Here is a 19,765-nt window from a genome sequence, read left to right on the forward strand (position 1 = left end):
TCACGCTAGTCCTCGGCCGAAGGCCTTCGGACTAGCGCCGGTAGGGCCCTGTAAATTACTCGAAGGTATATAGTCAGACGGTCCCCAGGACCTAGCAGAATTCACCATGTTCCTCCGTTGAGTCACAGACTCTCTCTCCCTCCCCAAGCGACCCTCTTGACCTTTTGTACTTTTTTATTTCCTAGCTTACCAGCACCGGGGGTCACACGAACCATTGACCTAATCCTATCTGCCTCTCTAATGCTAATACACCATGGTAACTTTTCTCTCTCTCAACCTCTTAGCTGCTCAAGGCAAGGAGGAACCATCTGGACTCGAAAGAAAATGGGTAATGAAAGCATCCACTCTCCCACGAGTGGCTGAAAGACGTAGCCTGTCATTGGACAACGCGATAGAACAGACCTCATGATAAACTTGCTCATCTGGACGGTGTGTTCCTTTCGGTCCTTGGCATTTCTTGGCAATGTTCCGTGGAGTCAGTAGATTCAGGGACGTGGTTGATGCTGGTGTCTGACCGTAAGTGGGACCCGTGTACCTGTGGCATGCATGGACTGCATGGACTGAGGACACGAGCCGAAGAGACACGCTTTGTCCCGAGCGGGTACAAGGTCGAGTGGGAATAGCGTGGGATATACAACGACATGCTGTAGGATAGAGAAAAAGGGGGTAGAATGCTGGGTGTAAATACCAAGTACACAGTCAGTGCCAGGAGTCGTATCTCATATCTAAAAATGCCATAAACGTCTATAATCCCAACGACTGTCGCTATGCTGTCACCACCCGTAAGTCTCCGAAAACAGATATATCCCTTGAGCGCCCGTGCCTTTGTGGACCGCCCTCTCATCAGACAGCTTGGCCACATAATTCCTCAGCTGCCCAGAAAACTGAATGCCACCGCAAGCGAGGATTCCTGTCTCGCCCCAGGCCTCCTCCACGACTGGGTGAATGAGAAGATCAAAATCCGGGCGACCGTAGGCGACCTGTATCTTGGGCTGCTCATTTACTGAAGAGGACGAGGAGACAGAGTCCTCCCTCACGCTTCCTATTTCCTTTTGCATAGAAAGCTTGGCATTATCAGGTATGTCGGCCGTGTCGAGATTGTTGTCCAGTAGTTTCTCTGGGACTGAATGATTTGAATCTGATCTTGGCTCGAACAATGCGTTGCATTCCGACGGCGACACGCTTCGCAGCTGTCCATGCCCAGTAATGAAAGCATATATGTTTATTTTGATGTTGCGCCGTCGTGCCGCCACCCATGCGGAGAGTAACTCCTCTTTGAACCAGTCGAGTTGCTCCGCCTGTCGGAAGATCCAAATGAAGGAAATCTGTCGTACGTTGTTGCTCGTCAGAACGGCCTGTCGGAAAATGGGAATTGTGAAAGAAACGCCGTTCCCCGTAGCCGCAAAGACCATTGATTCGAATCGTTCAACAGAGGGAGGATTTCCCCACGGTCCGCTAATGAATGACAGAAAGGTGCGGGATGACAACTGGTTTTGACACCGACGGTATAGCCTCTTGGTGAATCCATTGTGCACCCTCACGTACAGCTCAATAGTGTTGGGTCCGCTTTCTCCAGATACTGATTTCGGGATGCTGGCAATGGTAAATGGATGTGCTTCGAAGATTCCGGCGCGAGGGATGGACAGGTACACATGCTGACCGGGCCGCCACGACATTGCGACGTTTCGCACTTTGACCTGCAGAAACTCGCCTGAAAGAGCCTTCACCTCAGCTTCATATCCGATACGTCGGCCGGACGGAACACTGTCCCGTTTGTTGGGAAGGAGATGTAAATTGATGACCAAGGACATGACTGTCCTGACGAGCCTGTCAAAGGCAACGACTCCTACCGCAAACCACACATTGTACTGCGCATATGAAGGGACGTGAACGTGGACCAGCCACAACAGCACCATGGCTGCCGCGAGATGCTGCACGAACCAAAGCTCGTACGAAAGATTCCGGAAAAAGCCAAATCCCGTGATGACCATCCAACCCAATGTCGCCCAAGCACCAAATCCATATTTGACCATAGGCATCCATTTCAGCTGCAAGGTCACAAAGTCGGCAATGGACCACTCGGTGAAAAAGTACGACCAGTGCACGATGACGGTCAAGAAAATAGTGCGGCTGATCCAGCGATGTAACCAGTTCAATCTCTCATACGAGATGCCAGTCAACATTGTGATGATGTTGGCTTTTCCAGATAAAATGTAAATCAGGGGTAGTTGGGTGACCGAAACCCAAGCAGCACGAAAGCCCACAATCTCCCATCGGTAGGCGTAGTTGGGCGAGGAGGGGGTTAGGAGGACATTTGACCATAACATGGTCAGGATGACGGCCCAGTAGGTGAGGAGCAGGAGGCATCTCCCCAAGGAAGGGGGAGTGAAATATCTGGTAAATCTGCCGGTGCACGTCCATAGTTGTGGGTATGCCAGCTCTCTGCAAATGGCTATGGTGGTGTCGTAGAGTTGCTCGAGGGCATTCTGTGGTCTCCCAGGTATTTGTCCTGGTTGCTGTTGTGACTTTCGCTTACTTGTTGACCGCATGTCAGTGACTCCGATATCAATATCCCGAGTCAACTCAAAACTTACTTTGCAAGAATTCTGAGTCGATCTACCACCCTTCGAAAGACGAGTACGCCCACAACCGCAGCGACCAAGTACCAGTACAGATGCGCCAGCTTTTTATTTGTCGGCGTAAACATGCTTGTCATGGCCATGTCCATGCCGCCCATTCCGGACATCCCTGACATGTCCATGGTTGCGGTTGAATTGGCGGTGGTGGTTGTTTGCAGGTCTTGTTATCGTTACAGATCGTTATCGATGTGCTAGGAGGACGTCCTCTGCAAGTATACCTTGAAAGAATGATATTTGCCCTTGGCGCTGGACGGACGATGATTTGTACGAAGTACTGACGGTAGGTGTACGCAGAACAGACTACCAGTTTGTCTTTTAGCTCAACCGTGTCATGTCATCAAGGGTGCCACGCATGGGTAAGAATAGGTACGGTGACGGGCGAAACGGTGGTATCCGAAACCATGGAAACGTGCTCGTCTGGGGACGTAACAAGTACAAAGCGCCACCAGGAGCGGGCGGACGAGACGGGAGGGAAAGTGAGCAAGATTTCGATTTATTTTTTAACAAAAGGAACGGCGATCCTCCGACGCGAGCAAGCAGTTTGTAACTCGACTTGTCGTATCCGAGGCGGAGGAAGAAGAGCAAGGTGGTCGGCGGCGCGGCATGGTGGTGGGATGCAGCGGGTGAGATGGAGCAGCAACTAATAAAGGGATGAACGCTGGTGGTTGAGTTTGCCTGAGTCTGCAACTATGCGTGGATGATTGAGGCTGCTGGATTGTGCTCACCTGCGGACCGCGATCGCCCAGCCCAGACCGAGATCACCTGATTGGCCAGAAAATCTGCTCGTGCGGTGAGGGGTCCACCTGCGAAACTTGCTCACCACCACTAGTGCCATGCAATGGGGGAGAAAGAGACAAGCAACCGCTAAGGGTGAAAACAGCTGAGGGTGAAGCCGCGGGGCCAACCACATAGAATAATAAACCCCGGTGACTCCTGATCTTCGTAGAGAACGAGAGAGAACGAGACGAGAGTAGACGTGCACGGGAAAAAAAGCACAAAAGGAGAGTAGTAGACGCAGTCGCATCGAGAGCCTCAAGTCTTGGCCACCATCACTGCTCGATCACTCACTGATTTACTCGTACATTCGACTCACGCACTCTTCCATCAATCAACCCTCACCTCTCCATTCGACATTCAAGCATTCACACGCTCGCCAAATATGCATTTCCTCCGTCACCTCTCCCTCGTGTCCGCCTGGGCCCTCTGCACCTCTGCCCACTTTATCCTCCAATACCCCTCCTCCCTCGGCTTCAACGATGACAATGAAGGAACTGCGCCATGTGGTGGCTTCGACGTCGTCTTCAACGGCACCGACGACTCCATCCCCGTGGGCGGCTTCCCGGTGTCGATGCTGAGCACCCATCCTGCCGCTGACTGGCTTTTCCGTGTCACCCTCGACCAACAAGCGCCCTTTAACTGGACCAACCTGCTCCCGGTCGTCTCAGAGACTGGCCTGGGTCAATTCTGTCTGCCGCAACTTGTCGCCCCGGCTGAGTTTGCTGGCCAGCAGGGCGTTGTGCAAGTGATCCAGAAGGGTCCTGATGGTGTCTTGTATCAGGTAAGCTGAAGATCCAAGAAGAGACGACATCATGTCGTTCAATCAGGACAAGGTCAATTAACACATTCAACCTCACAGTGTGCGGCAGTCAACTTTGTCGACGGCATCAACTCAACCGTCAGCTCCAGCTGCACAAACGTCACCGGCCTGACGGCAACCCTCACGAACCAGAATGACTTCGACACCAGCTCATCGTCAACTGCAGGAACCATGTCAGCAACTGCATCCCCTTCAGCCTCTGCCACCGCCTCAGGAGGTGCCGCCTCGTCCAGCTCAGCCGGTATGGCTGCTCCGACCACCGGACCTCAATTGATGCAAGGTCTCATTGCTGCCGCTGGTCTCGCTGTTCCATTCTTCCTGTAAGCGGATCACGACTATCCCATTGGCTGGTTGGCAGAGGGAATAGGGACCTCCTGAGTTGGGAAAAGATGTATGAATACACCTAGACAAACAAAAAGTCCAGATGCATATGAGATGGTTTTGTTGTCCATCTTGTCCTTCAGCGTGTGGGATGATAAGGCTCTCTTGTGGCCATCGATCTCAGGCTTGCTCGTTCATAGCGGTTTTTTGGCTCAGCTTCTTGTCAATAAGAGATGCACAATGCAATGACCCTCATCACTTTGTTGCCGGTCCACAACGTCGACCAGCACGAGGACGTAAATCACTGTGGGATCCAGAACTTTCGCGAACCTTTCCCCCTTTCGATGGCTTGAGCCCTTTATGCGTAGCTGCCGAGCCCCCCTCTTTGAGTCTCTTGTGCGTAAAACCTTACCCCCTCCCTCTGAAACCCCGATCTTCGGCCAATAGAGGGCGCAGCTGCGCTGATCCGGCAAACTCCACCATCAGGCAAACAACCCACGGGCGGCGGCTGACAGGATGTCGAGTACGCAAAGATGCCTCAGCACACCCAGGCCCCGATCGATACCAAACCCCACGCTTTGTGACACTCTCGCCTCTGTCCCATCTGGCCCATTCAAGGCCGAGAGCCGGTTTTGCCCAAAGGAGTTGATTCACTTGTCGCTGGTTGGTCGCCCTCTCCTTTGCCCTCCACGGGTCGGGTCGATCTGGTTCGTCCAGGCCATGCAGAGAAGTACGCTTGATTGGGTTTGAAGAAAACGCACAAACCACGCAGGGCGCTGTGCTGGCTCGGCTTTGCTTCTGGCTCGTCGTGTATAAGTATTGGCAGGTTTTTCCCCCTCGGCTTGTTGCGTTTTCTCGCTTCCTCCATCTCACAACTTCATCACACCAGATCAGATCAGATCACAAGAACCACCCACCAGAACCAAATCTTTTCAAACAATCACACCAACAACCACAAACACCACTCCAACAATGGGTCCCTGCACTTGTTCCGGCCCTGGCAGCTGCAACTGCGGCTCTGGCTGCAAATGCACCTCTTGCGGAGTAAGTTTATCCCTCGGATGAATGAGAATCTGTTTGGAAGACAGTGTCCTGACGGTCATCAACAGCATTAAACACCCAATTCGTGAAGCCTCAACACCATGCAAGAGGACTTTCAGCCATTCATTCGTTTCGGGTGCGGTAGATGGAACGAAGATTGTCGATTTCACTGACCCCTTTTCGTCCACATTACGGGTCAAGGTCTTTCTTGCTGTGGATGTTGCTTCGCGAAGGCCGAGATTAGGCTGGGTTGTCAACGATTCGTGTCCTGTTGTTATGAAAGCCGCTGTGTCAAATGGGATGGTGCTAGATGCATGTCGAGACTCGAGAGATCCACATAGCTAATCAATGCTGTTATTCCCATGTATTTTTGTCCTAGAACCATCGTAAGGAGATCTTGACCATCGTCGCAAAGGATGTTACTTTGCCAATCCCGTCTTCGGATACTCAATCTTTCATGATGCCCAATACTGCAGAAGCTTCACTCGGCAGGACATTGTTCAGCCTCAAAGCAGCCAAAACAGAGTCTTGCACTTCGGGTCTGATCTGTATCCCTGATGTTCTATTATATTCAACCTCTGCACCATCGATAACCCAACTATACCCCCACGCACGTTGATGGACATAGGGGGGTCGTACAAGATGATCATGTCGGACCAGAAACTGTTGGTTGCTCCGCCCAGGATTTGCAAAGTCCCGGTGGCCACATATTCACCATCGCCATCCAACAGCAGGTACGTTTGGTGCTTGTCATCCTCCTTCACGGGAAGAGCCAACAACAGCAACTTTCTTCCTTGGTGCAGGTCAATTAGTCGCTGGTGGTAGTTTATGGCCCACGCCTTGCATGAAGGACATTCACAAACGCGCGGAGTGTTCTTTTGCGCCTCGCCCCAGACACGCTCATCAAACCGCAGCGATATTTTTGAAGAAAGTGAATATGTGGTCCTCTTGTATTTCAATTTGGCCTTCCAGACAGGCACTGTCTCTTCAACTGGTACTGGAAACTCCAACGGGGCATCTGTATCAAGTCGTAAACCTCGAGCGATAAAGGTCGAGGCTACTCCAAGGGTCGTGCGCAAGGTAGAGATTTCGTGATCTGAAAGAGTTGCAGAGGTGGTTGCTAGGACAGCTACAAAGAGACCCTCCATGGGCCATTGGTAATTGACGGCAATTTTCTTCCCGTTCGACGCCAGTCCAAGGAATGCATAGACTTTGTCGTGTATATCCCAGCACTCGGATTCGGCAAAGGCCAGCACAAGCAAAGCGAGATCTTCCATAGCGATGGTCCCAAGCCTGGCTATCCTCTGCTGACACAAGGTAAAAGCCATAGAATATCTGATTCCCAATGTGAAACCTCTATGAGGCCAATATAACGGATCCATTGTATCTTCTGGTATGTTACCAACCAAGTCGATGTATCGAGCCCATGTTGTCCAAGACACTCGCTTGTTACCACAGACAAGCTCAAGGCTACAGGCCAGGAGGGCTTCTTGCACGATCCACGCTCTTGACCAGTACGTTCTTTGGCACAACTGGTAAGCCGCCTGTGAGCATTTGGCTCCCGCGTTAAGAAATTGTTGTTCGGTTTTCGATTTTTTTGGCGCCTCGAGTAGTGGCGGTTGGCTGAGAGATGCACACTGCGGCTCTTGTTCAGGGACTCCATTCAGGAAGTCGAAGAGGCTGTCACTCTCAGGGTTCCCTAGCCCAAGCCAAATCGTCACCGCGGAGGACTTGCCATAGATGTCTTTCATGAGCTGTACTTGGTGGTTTTTTTCCCGGACATCGTCCTGGTCGATGCATATGGCGTCGACCCACAGATTCGGGATCCCGGCGTCCCCGTGAGATTCAAGAAAGTGGAAGAGATTTTCCTGTATTTCGAATTTTGCGCCGTTGATCTTGATGAGACGCCGGGGTCCGGATCTGTTGCCCCATTCATAGGACAGAGCAACATAGTTGATATCACTACCGTTATCAGGAAGGCAATGCTGACTCAGTTGGCCACAGATCCGACCTCCTGTTCGCCTTGGTAGAACAGTCAGAAGTCGTATACTCTTACGTGCGAGGTCCAGGGGCATATGCTGAAAAGCTGGTAAACATTCGAGTTCAATGTTTTCCTGTTCAGTCTCAAGGCTTGTGAGTTCTCGTACACCCTGGTATGGCGACCATGGGAGACGTTCGTCCCGGGTTCGAGCCATTGTGCCCCTATGGACAGCATTTCATGGCAACAGCTTGACATGGTGTTACTGGCGAGAACGACATGGTTGTCGTCTTAAATGTTGTCCCATATTAACCATTGAGGCTGATACTAGGCAGCAGCACCGGGCTATGCTGGGCAAAGGGTTCGACTTGGTCGGCTGAGGCTGTGTAATGCGCAGGCTGGTTCGCCAAAGGTCGTCCAAAGCGCGAAACGTCGTCATTGGCATCTTGAAGTGACAAAGTTCCGTCGGTCAACGACTAGATCGAGGGGTGGTAGGTAGACAACTGCGTCTGTCTAAAATGCTTGGTTCTCGGTGTATCTGGAACAAATGACCTCCTTGCCAGTCTCGTCATCTGAACACCTTCTCGCACGATCTAATCACCCACAGCCAATACCCACACAAGCCACACTGGGCGTTCGCCAAAAGGACAATGGCCGCGGAATCTCTACATCCGAGACGATCCAATGCCGGACTAACGCTAACACCTGTGGAGATTGAACTGGGGACTTTGGTAGGTGCGTCTCTCAAGGATGGCGCTTAAATTTGACGAAGAACTTCGAACAGTCATTATGGCCTCGGAACGCATCCCTGTGTGAGGAAGAACACGTCTGTAACACTTAAGAAATGACAAGACCGGCATAAGAGAAGGAACATGGCTGAAACCGTCGGCTCGCCGATACTCGCGCCGGCCGCACTTCCCCTGGCGCTCAGGAAACGCCAGGGTTGCATGTGGCTGCAGATTTGGAGGCCGGTCAATAACGCTGCTTCTGCTAGCCGGGGCCATCTGTCCATCTGTCCAGCTCTAGGGGGGGTTGATCGATTTCGTCCCAGATGGTGCATGCACTGACAATGCTTTGCACAGCGAAAAAGCCACGACGACAAACCTTAACGCACCCATGAAACCAGGGTGTCCAATGCGGTCTACTACTGATAGCGTATAACGGCTTCCAGAGAAGGGATGGTAAAGAGATAGATAGAGCTAGGGCCAGCCAGTGTCTCAGAAAGAAGCGCCGTCGTCAAGGCACTGTCGTGGCTGGGGGTCATCAACGCTTGAAGGTCGGCACCGCACGAAGTGTGGGTGTGAAGTACCGAGTACCTCGTACATGCTAATGATACCAGCCTTCGACATTTATACAGCATGGTATCCCATGCACTGGAATACGGCCAAATCACCCGGTCCGGCCCCCATGGGAACTGGTACGATGGGCGGTATATTAGACAAGCCAACTCCAAGCACGGACTGCCGCTCTCTACATGCGCCATATCGACCTTTGCCTGACCATCTCTTCCGCGGATTATTATACGGACATTACTGCCCTCCTCCGAGCATTCTCAGTTTCGGGGTCATTCTTACATTTCTCTGTGGTTTCCGTCTCAGCTGGAAGAAGCCTGTCCATATATCCCCCGTGGGTACCAAGTTCCATCGAAAGAGATTGACTGCTCGTCGCGAGTGCAACAACCTTGGTCCAAAATGCTACCGATACATTTTGGGCGGCCGGTCGTCAGTAACGACATGTTGGATGCTGGCCTTCGAGAGGCGCAGCACAAGTACAGCGAATTCGAGACGTGGATAGGCAAAAAGCAAAAGCAGAAGACAAAAGAGATGATCTCTTGCATTAGGAAGGATGCGCCCACAAAAGATTCAAACGGCTATATCTATGCTGTACAGATCCAAGAAAACGAATTGGTCAAAGTTGGACGCGCTAGAGCTGACAATACGGAGCGACCCATGGATGTGCAGAAGTGCAGCTTCAAAGCTGGAAGAATTTTCAGAACAGACAATTTCGACGCAGTCTTCAAGGCTGAAAAACTGGTCCACCATCTGCTCTCCCAGTGGAATAGTCCTTTCGAATGCACCCAATGTAAGGGCAAGGAGAAACCCCCAACGAAACACCAAGAATACTTCAGCTGTGGGCTTTGGTTCGCTATATCAGTGATCAATCTTGTCACGTCCTGGTTTCTCAAGAAGCCTTATGACATAGAGGGTCAAGAAGGCTCCCTGAAAAAGGCGTGGGAAGAGGCCTTGGAAGCGTTCGAACAGAGTCAAAAGTCCCAACATCCCATGGAGTGGTTCGAATTTTTCCTCATCGATGTCGAATCTCAACTTTCCTGGAAATCACATCACCCAGCATTGGGTACTCCGTGGCATTTGCCTGCCAACCCAGTGCAACTTGTCCCCCACGGCACCTTCCACTTTGCAAGCCCAAAGCCAAAACCAGACACACCCAAGGGCAGTCCTGCTGTTGCCCAGGTATCATCTCTGGCTCGTCAAGGACACCAAAGGAAGCGATCAGAATATACGTTGTCGAGTCGTTCAGAGTCGGCCCCACCGAAGACAATGTCACACTGGGATCAAACTCCGTCACCCCCCGAGACGCCTTCAAAACCACCGAGATCCGTCCCCGCCCGCTCAGGCAAAGGTTCAAAGACGGGCTCTTCCTCCACTTCTAGAATAGAGGAGGGGCAGAAAGGCCAGGGTTGGGAGGACGTGAGAGAGGCAGACCAAGAGGGCGTGGCGGACGAGGACATCAGACGAGATGCTGCCGCTACCTCTAAAGAAGATGGAGATGGCGAAGTGACTATCGCAGCTGCCAGGTTAACCCTTTCAGACGGCGGTCCAGAGACCGGCTTGCGCACTACCATGCTGATCGAGCGTATCCGTGTCTTTGTGGGGTTTTGAACCACGCAGACAGAATGATGCGCGTTGAAGCGCGAACACGTCGTTGGACTTTCAGGGGTATTTACTTATTGGGAATGGAACTTTGTGATTGGAGTTGATATGACTACTCCGTTTGATTGAATAGGTAGATATGCATGTATGTCTGTGTCAATGTTATGCACCAAGCTACGACAGAGAATGTACATACATATCATTACGCCACGGAGGGGTGGGGTGGTGTGGTGTGTGCCTCGCTGCAGGGGCTTTGGTGAAGATGCAGCCCCGTCTCCCACAGGGTACCTCGAGGATAGCTTGGCGCTTGAGTGGTACCTAGCGAGTAGCTTGCTAAACTACAGTACCTACCACTCTAGGTAGGCAGTTCCCCGCCCCACAGCCGCTCCGGTTTAGTGCCGGGGGTGCCTAACCCTGTCATTCCGGGCGCTTCCCTTGTCGACATGAACGTGCCTGTTCTGACAACACCAAGACTGTGTCGGTCTCGCACCTCTGTCCACCACTTTGACTACACAACGACTGCTTCATCCTTCAAATCAATCTCTGGGATCCTCTTCATGAATCCGTCTACAGTGCATACTCTGTCGACGATCCATCCGGCCGTGCATCTAGCCGTGAAATCCGCCTGCTTGCCCACCCCCCGGCCTTAACACTGGCGCGATGCCCCCTTGTGGCGCTCGTACTAGTCTAGTCGTCTCAAGATATGCAGTCTCATCCTCCTTCGCTTCTTTTGGGGCTAGAAGACCAACCGCGCGCCCCCGCGAGGCTTAGCTAGCATGCCAAATGGACGAGTCTCGCAGGTGGCAACGCTCTTATCTCTCCATCCGTGATTTATGTACCGTACAAGGTACTTGAAGCTTCATTGAGCAAACGAGTCTGCCGAAAGCTTTGGGTCTCCACCACAATCATGCACTATCTGAGACCATGAGCTTGCGACTGGTCGGTCACTTGACCTTGCGGCTAGGTAGGTAGGAAGGAGACCAATAGGTTCATAATACCGCGCCAGACATATCTTCCCTTGGGCAATCCTCTTTCTCATTCGCTTCGTCGCTTGGAGTGCAGGGGCTGGGCATGGTCAACCAATGGTGAGCGTTGACTGAGGCTACTCGCTCGCGCGCTCTCTCGCTGACTGGAATTTCTCCTGACCTGAATGTATACAAAGTATGTAGGCAGCAGGACCTCTCTCACCCCGTGATATAATGCCGCTGAGTGGCGTTACAGTGAGCGGCGCTATATTACGAGCCTTACGAAATACTTCGGGAGCACGAGAGATACATAGTCAAAAATGTAAAATATAGTTTGTAGGGAGGGAGGGAATGCACATGTACATGGACATGTTTCCGTAGACATTATGCGATGGGATTGGGATTTGGATTCGAGTCGAAGGACCTACTACAAGTACTGGTCAGATATTTCTATTGAGGACGAGGCACTATTACAACCTACTACCTACTACGTACTGTGGGTACTTGAAGGAACAAAACTTTCATTGAAATAGCAATAACTAACTTCCTAGCTAAGTGGCCATTGTCCATTGTCCATTGTCCACTATGCCTGCGCCCACGTCCTTGAATTTCCCTCCTTTCGCTCCATGGACCTCTGCCTGCGATGATTTGTTGGTTGGCCGCTTCGTCGGACATCCTCGCTTCGTTGGGCCTAGGTCTCAAGACATAAAGCAATACCCCGAGCCGTGCAATGTATCTTGCTGAGCAACGCAGTCGGCAAGATGACGATAATACTACAAATAAAGTCAGAGCGCGCGGTACACGTCCTAGACAAAATGACCCTCCACGCCAGCGTGTCTCTGGTGACCGTCCGGAGCGATGTATTCCTCGTGGGCACGCGCCGTGGGTGATGGATGATGTGTCGGAAGCGCTCCAGTGTCGAGGTCGACGCCCGACGCGGCGAGTAAGGCGTGGCGCAGGACCTCGTCCTGCTCGTCGATCTGCGGTGACCACGGCGACAGACCAGTGTGCCCGGGGAGATCGAAGGTATCGTGGATCGAGGCCTCGAGGGAGGAAAAGTCATGGCTCGCACCGATGTCGAATGATGACGGCAAGTGGCTAAAGTCGTGGAGGGGGCTTTCTTGCTTCAAAGTCATGAACCCGTCCTGGCATAGTTCTTCGTCCATGGTGTTGGGATACAGGTCGTACGCCATGCCGTGTTCCGGCTGGAACTGCTGGGTGTTCTCGAACGAGTTGATGCCAGGGGAACAGTCGACGATAGAATCCATTGAGAGCGGCGGCAGGCTCATCTCCACGCCGTGCGGGAATGGGCTGTTGGTCGCCAGACGATCTGGTGGGGGGATCAGCGTCTGCCATGTCGTCGATCCGACGCTGTCCGTGGGCGCTTGCGAAAACTGCCACAGCAGGATCGCGGTCCTCTTCCGTGTCTCCCGCCTCAAGGTATCGTCAAAGTCGCTACTGTGGGGTGAACGCACCATGTATATTTCTTGCATGATCGACAGGCCGCGGAAGAAGTCGCGAGACTGGCTAGTGGCGAGGTCGACGGCTTCTGGGTCCCTGGAATCTTCGGCAACTTTTCTCGCCTCGGTGAGAGAGGTGAAGGTCGACGCCCACCATTTCGACTGGAAGAACGGCTGGATCCGGCAGTGGCCCTGAGTCTGGCATTCCTCGCGGGTAGGCTCCGTGATGAGCACTCCTTCACGGTACATGTAGGTGACGCAGAACCATTTGATGAGTCTGGCGTCCTGTTGGGACACTTTCCAGAGCAGATCTGGATACTTGAGTTCAAAACAGATGCCAAGCTTGGAGTGTCGGGGTGGGAAATCCTCCATCAGCTTGAAGCTTGCATTGAGGAGGATGAGGTCGCAGTTATCCAGGCGCTTTCCATGATCAACTAGGGATTTGAGGTGTGGGAATGATGTTCGCCACTCGGCCAGTTCCTCCAGGGGGAAGGACAGTAATTTCGTGGGTTTCTGCCCGGTATAGTAGTGCAAGGCAGTCTCGTGGTTGACGGGCGAGCTCACCCACATTTCAAAATCCAGCCGTTCGACGCGTGGTGCGATGGTCATGTCGCTTTGTACGGTCCCAGAGACAAATGAGTCGGCGTGGCCCTCGAGCTCATCCTCCCACAGAGCATCACCGGCCTTGCTTCTTGCCTTTTGCTCGTTGACCATGTGCTCAATAGAGTTGTGATAAAACTTGTGACCTTCTGCTGGGTTCGTGTCGTCGTCATCACCAGGCTTGATCAACCGATCCCCTGAAACAAAAATCAGCTTGAACACTTGGATGCACTTAGAGAGAGACATACATTCTGGAATGCCTTGAAGAAATCTGTCAAGGACCTGTATGTGGCTGGAGACTTGTTTACGCTCCCGTTTCTGGCCTGTTGCGCGGTATATCCACTCGGCAATGAGCATGTTACGCCCATAAGGTTTTCCTCGTTGTGAACATTTCTTTCGACCCATGGGCTTGATGTGTACAAGGGCTGTCTCTTGTCAGTCTTGGTATAACCACCAGCGGTGTCGGTTTGGCTCACCGTCTTGAAAGGCAGCTTCGATATTGTCCGGCCAAATTGGTCTGCCATCTTTCCCAATGTCCTGCCTTGGTCGGGACCTATATTCGAGGTATTTCGGATGATGAAGATATGGGCGATCTGGATTGCCTACCAGTTTGGATCGGTGTGCCTTGAGCGCATGTCGTCTTCTTCTTGGAGTAAATGCACCATTCGATCCATCGTTGGAGCCGAGCTTCAATGCTGGAATTGGAAAACGAGGTATCTGTCCCCCAACTGTGTCGGTTCCAGGAAGGGGATACTGGTTTTCAATCCCCTCCTTATGCGTGACTGGGAGCAGCTGAACATTTCCCGAGGAGACTGCGAGCCGTTCAGTTGCTGATCTTGCGTCCCCAAGGTAGACAGGTGAAGGCACACCGGAATGTACGCGTTCCATCAGAGCTTGAGGCGCCCAATGCTTACCCAAGTATGCTCGAGACCGAGAATGAAAAATGCGGTAGACAATGTTCGAGAGGGACAAAAGACTTTTGGAATGAGAAGAGGGAATGCTGCAAAGGAAATAGCAGAGTTAACATATAACAATCGCCATGTCACGGGAGGAGCTCGTGCAATCTAACCCATCTCCTCCCATGTCTTCAATCGGACCTGCCAGCCACAACCCTGCGATTCATCAGCCGGACAGACGTGTAAACCCACGGCCATTGGGTATCCCACTGGTTCAAAAGCCGAGACTAAGCAAGACAGGTAATTTCACGAATGTGAACGTCCCTTTGCAATCCTTGCTGCACAGGCTCAGGTGCCGTGAGGCCAACGCAAGGGATGGACAGCTTCCTAATCAGGGTAGGTCAGCAGGGCGGAAACAGCCTCGATCTCGACGCTTCGGTGGTCAAAGTCATGGGCAGGAGGCGAAAACAGCGTGTTCGTGAGAAGGGAATACTGCGCACAGATGATGGCCAGACGAATCAGACAGCAGTCGGCAAGGTGGCCAATCTGCCTTTGGAATGAGATGTTGCCGCACCGATCTGCAAAGTAACCGGTGTCGGCACGAGTAGATTCAATTCCTGGTCACGATCATGGTGAACTCTGTCTGAGACTATTATTGAGAAAAACCAAAGGGTTTGGCATTCACATTAGATTTGACTGAAGCTGAATATATGGATGAGTTCCAAGGGCTGGAGGCGAGGGAGAAGGCTCTGCAAGGGGCAGGCTCCCAACCCCTAGATCGCCGATCATTCAAAGAGGGTCGAAATCTTCTCTTGCGCCAACGTTGAACTTCTTCCGAGCCGAACCTGTCATCCTGTGATGAGTCAATGTATCTTGATGTCCCTGGGTCTTCTTCTCCATGGCTTGGATCTCGGTTTCTGGGTCGATTATTTCACCTTCTGCAAAGTCCAGAACAAGCCTCCTGCCAAGCAAGTGGGTGCTGGACAGAGCCTCAATGGCATTCTCAGCCTCTTTAGCCGTGAGAAATTCAGCAAAGGCAAAACCTCGGGCAGTGTTGTCAAATTTCTTGGGCATTCGTACCGTGCGCAGCTGACCATATGCACCGAGCAGAGCACGGATATCCTTCTTGGTAGCTTCGAAGGGGAGGTTTTTGATGACGATCTTTGTCCTTGCCGAGTCGAGCTTCTTCGACGTGTCCTCCTTCCGTCGCTCTTCTCCCAGATCAGTTGACTTCTGTGACGTCTGCACCAGCAGCTCGTATCCGTCTAATCGCCTGCCATTCATGGTGGCGATTGCAGCTTCTGCTTGGGCCTTGGTGCGGAACTCGACAAAGCCAAAGCCCATGCTGAGAACCTCTCCTGGCCGGTTGGGATCTGTCCTTGTTTTCACTCTTGCCGAGAGGAAGCCCGACAGTGGCTTGAAAGCTTCGGCTAATCGGACGCTCGATGTTGAGAAATTCAGATTGCGCACAAAGACTGTAAATGTAGTACCAAGAGCACCACCTTTCTCATCGTCTCCAGCAGCATTGGGCGAGTCAGTCTTAATCGACTCGGCACCGTCCCAAAGACCCGCGGGTGCCTTCTCAAGAAACAATATAGAGCCCCTCAAATTTCGATACGCCAATTGCTTGAGAGCCAAAGCTGCTTGACCGCTTTCCTGATAGCGAGCGACAGCTATGGTGCCGGTTGGAGGGAAGAGCAGAGATTCTATCGTGCCGTATTGACCAAGCATCTGTGAGAGTTCTTCTGCAGTGGTTCCAAAAGCAAAATTCTTCAGGAGAATTGTTTTTCCATCACGAGTTTTGTTTTTGAAGGCATTGACATTCAGTCCATTGGACTTCAAGTATTCTTTGGTCTCGTTGATCACACTTGTCTCTGCATGGGCTTGCTTTACGGCTGCATCAGTTGAAGCAGGATCGAGCAGATCGGCTTTGGAGACCTTCAGGCGGTCGGCCACTGATGCCAGTACGGCATCTGGGTTCATATAGAGCGAATTCCAGCTGAAACTCGAACTTGAGGCCTCATTCTTCCGCTTCAGCGCTCTTTGCTGTTTGAGAGGTAATTTTGAGATTTCGAATTCACTGAGCTTTTGTATTTTCTTGTCAGAAGATGGTAGAATGTGCATAAGTCTGCCCATAAAGTCCTTTGCGTCGAGTTCAAGCAGTGCCCGCTCGGCGTGCTCCGGCTCCACAAATTGAATATAACCGAGACCTTTTCCAGTGGATTTTCTGGTGTCGGTCACTAAATGAATCTGTCCAGGAATTAGCGATAGCGATGATGGGGATAAGGAAGAAATGTTGTAAAAGAAAAAGTGTCAGAAGTGAGAGGCATCTACTAAAATACTCTTTCCCAGTTCGAATCATATGCAGAGCATAAGCTGTCCCTATCAGGAAATCATCACAAATGCATGGTGGATGGAAGTAGGAAAAGGATATCCACTTACTTCTGAGATTCTGCCGTACGGTGCGAAGACTTTCCGAAGATCGTCTTCGTGGGTGTCAAATGGAAGATTCCTGATAAATAGTCGGGCATTCGGCACTGACACCCGTTGGTGATGTTCCGGCTCCCGATCATCTCCTCCATCTACTCGGTCTTCGTTGGCTTGGACACCATCCACTAATCCTCCAGCACTGGGTTCTCTGCCACTATTGTCAGAAGGGACCGGGTGGACGTTGACGTCTTCAGCGTCCTCGAGCAAACCCAGAGTCCTGCTTGTTTTGCCACGCAGCCAATCAGTGTCGGATGCGGGTGCTTCTTTCGCAGGGTCATCTTCCTGCTCCTTTTCTGAAGTAGGCTCATCTGAGGAACTGTCCATCTCTTTTGAGACTGCTTGTATGGGTGTGGTCGTGTCTGATGCCACGACTGTAGTTTTTTGGGGCTGTCTCATCGGAGTGCGTCGGATTTCTTGACCATCATCTCGGTGATCACGTTTTCTCTTTCTCGAAGAACGGTCGGGGACAGGAACGGCCTGGCCTTTTTCATTGCGTTTGACATGGACGGGTTTTGCTAGGGCTACGGCGATCTTTGACATGCGAATGAAAGATTTGTCGAAGTACTGGACTGCGCTTTTAGCCTGTTCATGATTTGAAAACCCCACAAAACCTATGCGGCGGTCTGGGACGACATGAGCATCTGTCACGGTATACTTTCCAGCAAAATGCAACCGCAGTTGCTCCTTGGTCATGGACGGCGGCAGACCTGAGACATAGACTCTGGTAATCGAGGTGTCTTCAGGCTCTTCAGGCGCCGTGCTCGTCATTGTGGCAGTGACAGTCATCAGCGGCAACACAGAAATGCTTGAGACAATAGAAGTATGCGAGAAAAGAAATATCTGGAGACGGAGAAGTCGGGGTCAAAAATTATTGCGAGTAGGCATGGCACGTGGACGGCGAGACGACTACTGTTGGAAAAGCGGCGAGACGGGGCTAAGCCATTCAAGGGAATATGATGACGCCGCTTTGTCCCACTCTCTGACCTACAACCTCCTCAGGACATGCGCCTCGCACGCACTTTCGAACTGGCAATTTGCGCAACATGGTGTTGATATCTTATGACTCCTTTTGGATGGTTCGTTACACACTCCTGGAGTCGATTCTTGAGCACTCAGGCAAGATCGAGCCAGCGTATGCGTGGTCTAGTCAACTCCCAACCACCAGTTAACTGTGCTTCACAAGAAGCGCATTGCACTGGGGAAGACCTCGCAATGCCTTGCACGCCTCGACAACTTTTGCTGCATCCTTGGAAATGTCTCGCTCTTGCTCCGAAATGGAACGAGTTTCAACGTCGCTCTCGGTCAGCCATGGCACGTCCTCTACACTCTCTCGAAGTACTGTACCATCCACCAGCGTGACCTCCACCATTGCCGGCTGTAGACCTCGCTCATACGCCTTGTCAAACTCGGGGCTCGAGCTAAGCTCACATTTTGCTATGAGGTTGTTGACTCGCTTATCGTTGGCCAGCTTGAAGATATCCTCGTCCAATTTCCCGAAAGTGAGGGCGGCGCATACTCCGAACTGGATGCTCATCTTGGTGTTTTGGATGGTGTTCAATGGTCCAGCGTTGTTACATCCTGGATATTTGACTGCTTGCGAGGTGGCGGTGATTTTGATGCGGTCGATCTCACCTAGCTTATGCTTCTGGAAAATCCGAACCGCCACGGCAGAAGTCGACTGGGCATAGTTGCATCCAGCCACTGGTTTGAAACGCACGTCCAGGATGCCTTGGCCGAGGGGGGATTTCTCCAGCCACTCTTTGAAATCCTTCCCTCCAGCAGCACCAGATCCGACTGCGTTGAAGAAGCCATCTTTGCCTTCAAGAGCGGTTTCGCTACTTTCGAAGCCAGCATTGGCCAGGTCGAAGCTTGCAATGCCAGAGCGGCTGGCCACACCCATTTCCACGAAGATCTCGGTGCCTCCACTCCAGGCCCATTCGTTGGTACCAGCAGCCATACTGAGAGCAAAGCCGAGCGCATTTACGGCGATAGTTTCGTCCACGCCTTCCGCTGCGATTGCCGCTGCTGCGGCTCCAAAGGCGCCAATGAGGCCGCTAGGACGAAGGTGCGCATTGAAAGTCCCTCCACGACGGATCGCTGTTCCAAGAAGTGCGGCCATTTCATAACCAGCAATGACGGCCCTCAGTAGCTGCTCTCCAGACCATTTGTCACGCTGGGCTAGGGCTAGAGTTGCTGAAATCACCATCGAGCCGATATGTGAGCAAGCCTCGAGATGCATGTCATCTCGGATTGCACTTTAGTTTGTCAGTATTTGTGCCGATTCAACAATCGCTCAAAGCAAGCAGAGCGAGGCCCAGGGTCACGTTCGACAGACTCACCTATGGGCTAAAGTTGCATTAACAAAGGCCGCGGTCTCAGTCGAGACATCTCCACCGATACCCCATGCATACGCTTCTGCGCTCCCACGATTCAGTTTTGCATACTTTAGCAGCGCATCTTTCCATGGCAGCAACAAGCCAGTGTGTACGGCACCAAACCAATCGATAATGCAGAAAGTTGCCTTGTCATACAGCTCCTGCGACAGTTCTTCCGTGGCAATTCGGCGAATCCGTCTTACTGCGAGACGAGTAAGGCTTGCTGGATGCTTTGCATCACCGTTGGTGGCCATTTTCTGGTATTTGCAGCTTGATTAGACCTCTTGCTCGATACCAAAGTGAAATGTCTCTCTCTCTCTCTTGAACGCATCTACCCGCGGTTCGAATCTTCCTGCTCATTAATTACTCCAAGATATGGGGATTGTGAGAGGACGTTACTCCAATATCTCCAATTGAACATGTGGGGTTCTGACTGAGTACGAAGAGAACAACCCACCACCACCACTGCTCATTCTCGTCCTGCCGGTGTTGGGTTACAAGAATAGCTAACT

At 51.9% G+C, this 19,765-nt stretch overlaps 7 protein-coding genes across 7 annotated transcripts; 2 read left to right on the forward strand and 5 right to left on the reverse strand.

Moving 5' to 3' along the window:
* Nucleotides 1-773: 773 nt before the first annotated feature.
* Nucleotides 774-2,761, reverse strand: AYO21_07259 (hypothetical protein; the record flags this gene model as incomplete). Its single annotated transcript, XM_022657216.1, has 2 exons — nt 774-2,535; nt 2,595-2,761. The coding sequence occupies 2 exons, from the start codon at nt 2,759-2,761 to the stop codon at nt 774-776; spliced, it is 1,929 nt and encodes a 642-aa protein (XP_022510389.1).
* A 1,037-nt stretch (nt 2,762-3,798) lies between these two features.
* On the forward strand, nt 3,799-4,560 carry AYO21_07260 (hypothetical protein; the record flags this gene model as incomplete). The annotated part of the gene is made up of 2 exons (XM_022657217.1): nt 3,799-4,197; nt 4,276-4,560. 2 exons carry the CDS (start codon nt 3,799-3,801, stop codon nt 4,558-4,560), a joined length of 684 nt encoding a protein of 227 aa, XP_022510390.1.
* A 1,485-nt stretch (nt 4,561-6,045) lies between these two features.
* On the reverse strand, nt 6,046-7,793 carry AYO21_07261 (hypothetical protein; the record flags this gene model as incomplete). Its single annotated transcript, XM_022657218.1, has 2 exons — nt 6,046-6,144; nt 6,213-7,793. The coding sequence occupies 2 exons, from the start codon at nt 7,791-7,793 to the stop codon at nt 6,046-6,048; spliced, it is 1,680 nt and encodes a 559-aa protein (XP_022510391.1).
* Nucleotides 7,794-9,267: 1,474 nt separating this feature from the next.
* AYO21_07262 (hypothetical protein) lies at nt 9,268-10,476 on the forward strand (the record flags this gene model as incomplete). The annotated part of the gene is made up of 1 exon (XM_022657219.1): nt 9,268-10,476. The coding sequence occupies one exon, from the start codon at nt 9,268-9,270 to the stop codon at nt 10,474-10,476; it is 1,209 nt and encodes a 402-aa protein (XP_022510392.1).
* Nucleotides 10,477-12,238: 1,762 nt separating this feature from the next.
* On the reverse strand, nt 12,239-14,166 carry AYO21_07263 (hypothetical protein; the record flags this gene model as incomplete). The annotated part of the gene is made up of 4 exons (XM_022657220.1): nt 12,239-13,689; nt 13,741-13,917; nt 13,969-14,045; nt 14,099-14,166. The coding sequence occupies 4 exons, from the start codon at nt 14,164-14,166 to the stop codon at nt 12,239-12,241; spliced, it is 1,773 nt and encodes a 590-aa protein (XP_022510393.1).
* Nucleotides 14,167-15,177: 1,011 nt separating this feature from the next.
* Nucleotides 15,178-17,646, reverse strand: AYO21_07264 (hypothetical protein; the record flags this gene model as incomplete). Its single annotated transcript, XM_022657221.1, has 2 exons — nt 15,178-16,638; nt 16,831-17,646. 2 exons carry the CDS (start codon nt 17,644-17,646, stop codon nt 15,178-15,180), a joined length of 2,277 nt encoding a protein of 758 aa, XP_022510394.1.
* Nucleotides 17,647-18,043: 397 nt separating this feature from the next.
* On the reverse strand, nt 18,044-19,507 carry AYO21_07265 (hypothetical protein; the record flags this gene model as incomplete). Its single annotated transcript, XM_022657222.1, has 2 exons — nt 18,044-19,133; nt 19,218-19,507. The coding sequence occupies 2 exons, from the start codon at nt 19,505-19,507 to the stop codon at nt 18,044-18,046; spliced, it is 1,380 nt and encodes a 459-aa protein (XP_022510395.1).
* Nucleotides 19,508-19,765: the final 258 nt, after the last annotated feature.

Source organism: Fonsecaea monophora, assembly GCF_001642475.1.
Source record: "Fonsecaea monophora strain CBS 269.37 chromosome Unknown Scaff55, whole genome shotgun sequence".
In the NCBI taxonomy this organism is placed as follows: domain Eukaryota; kingdom Fungi; phylum Ascomycota; class Eurotiomycetes; order Chaetothyriales; family Herpotrichiellaceae; genus Fonsecaea; species Fonsecaea monophora.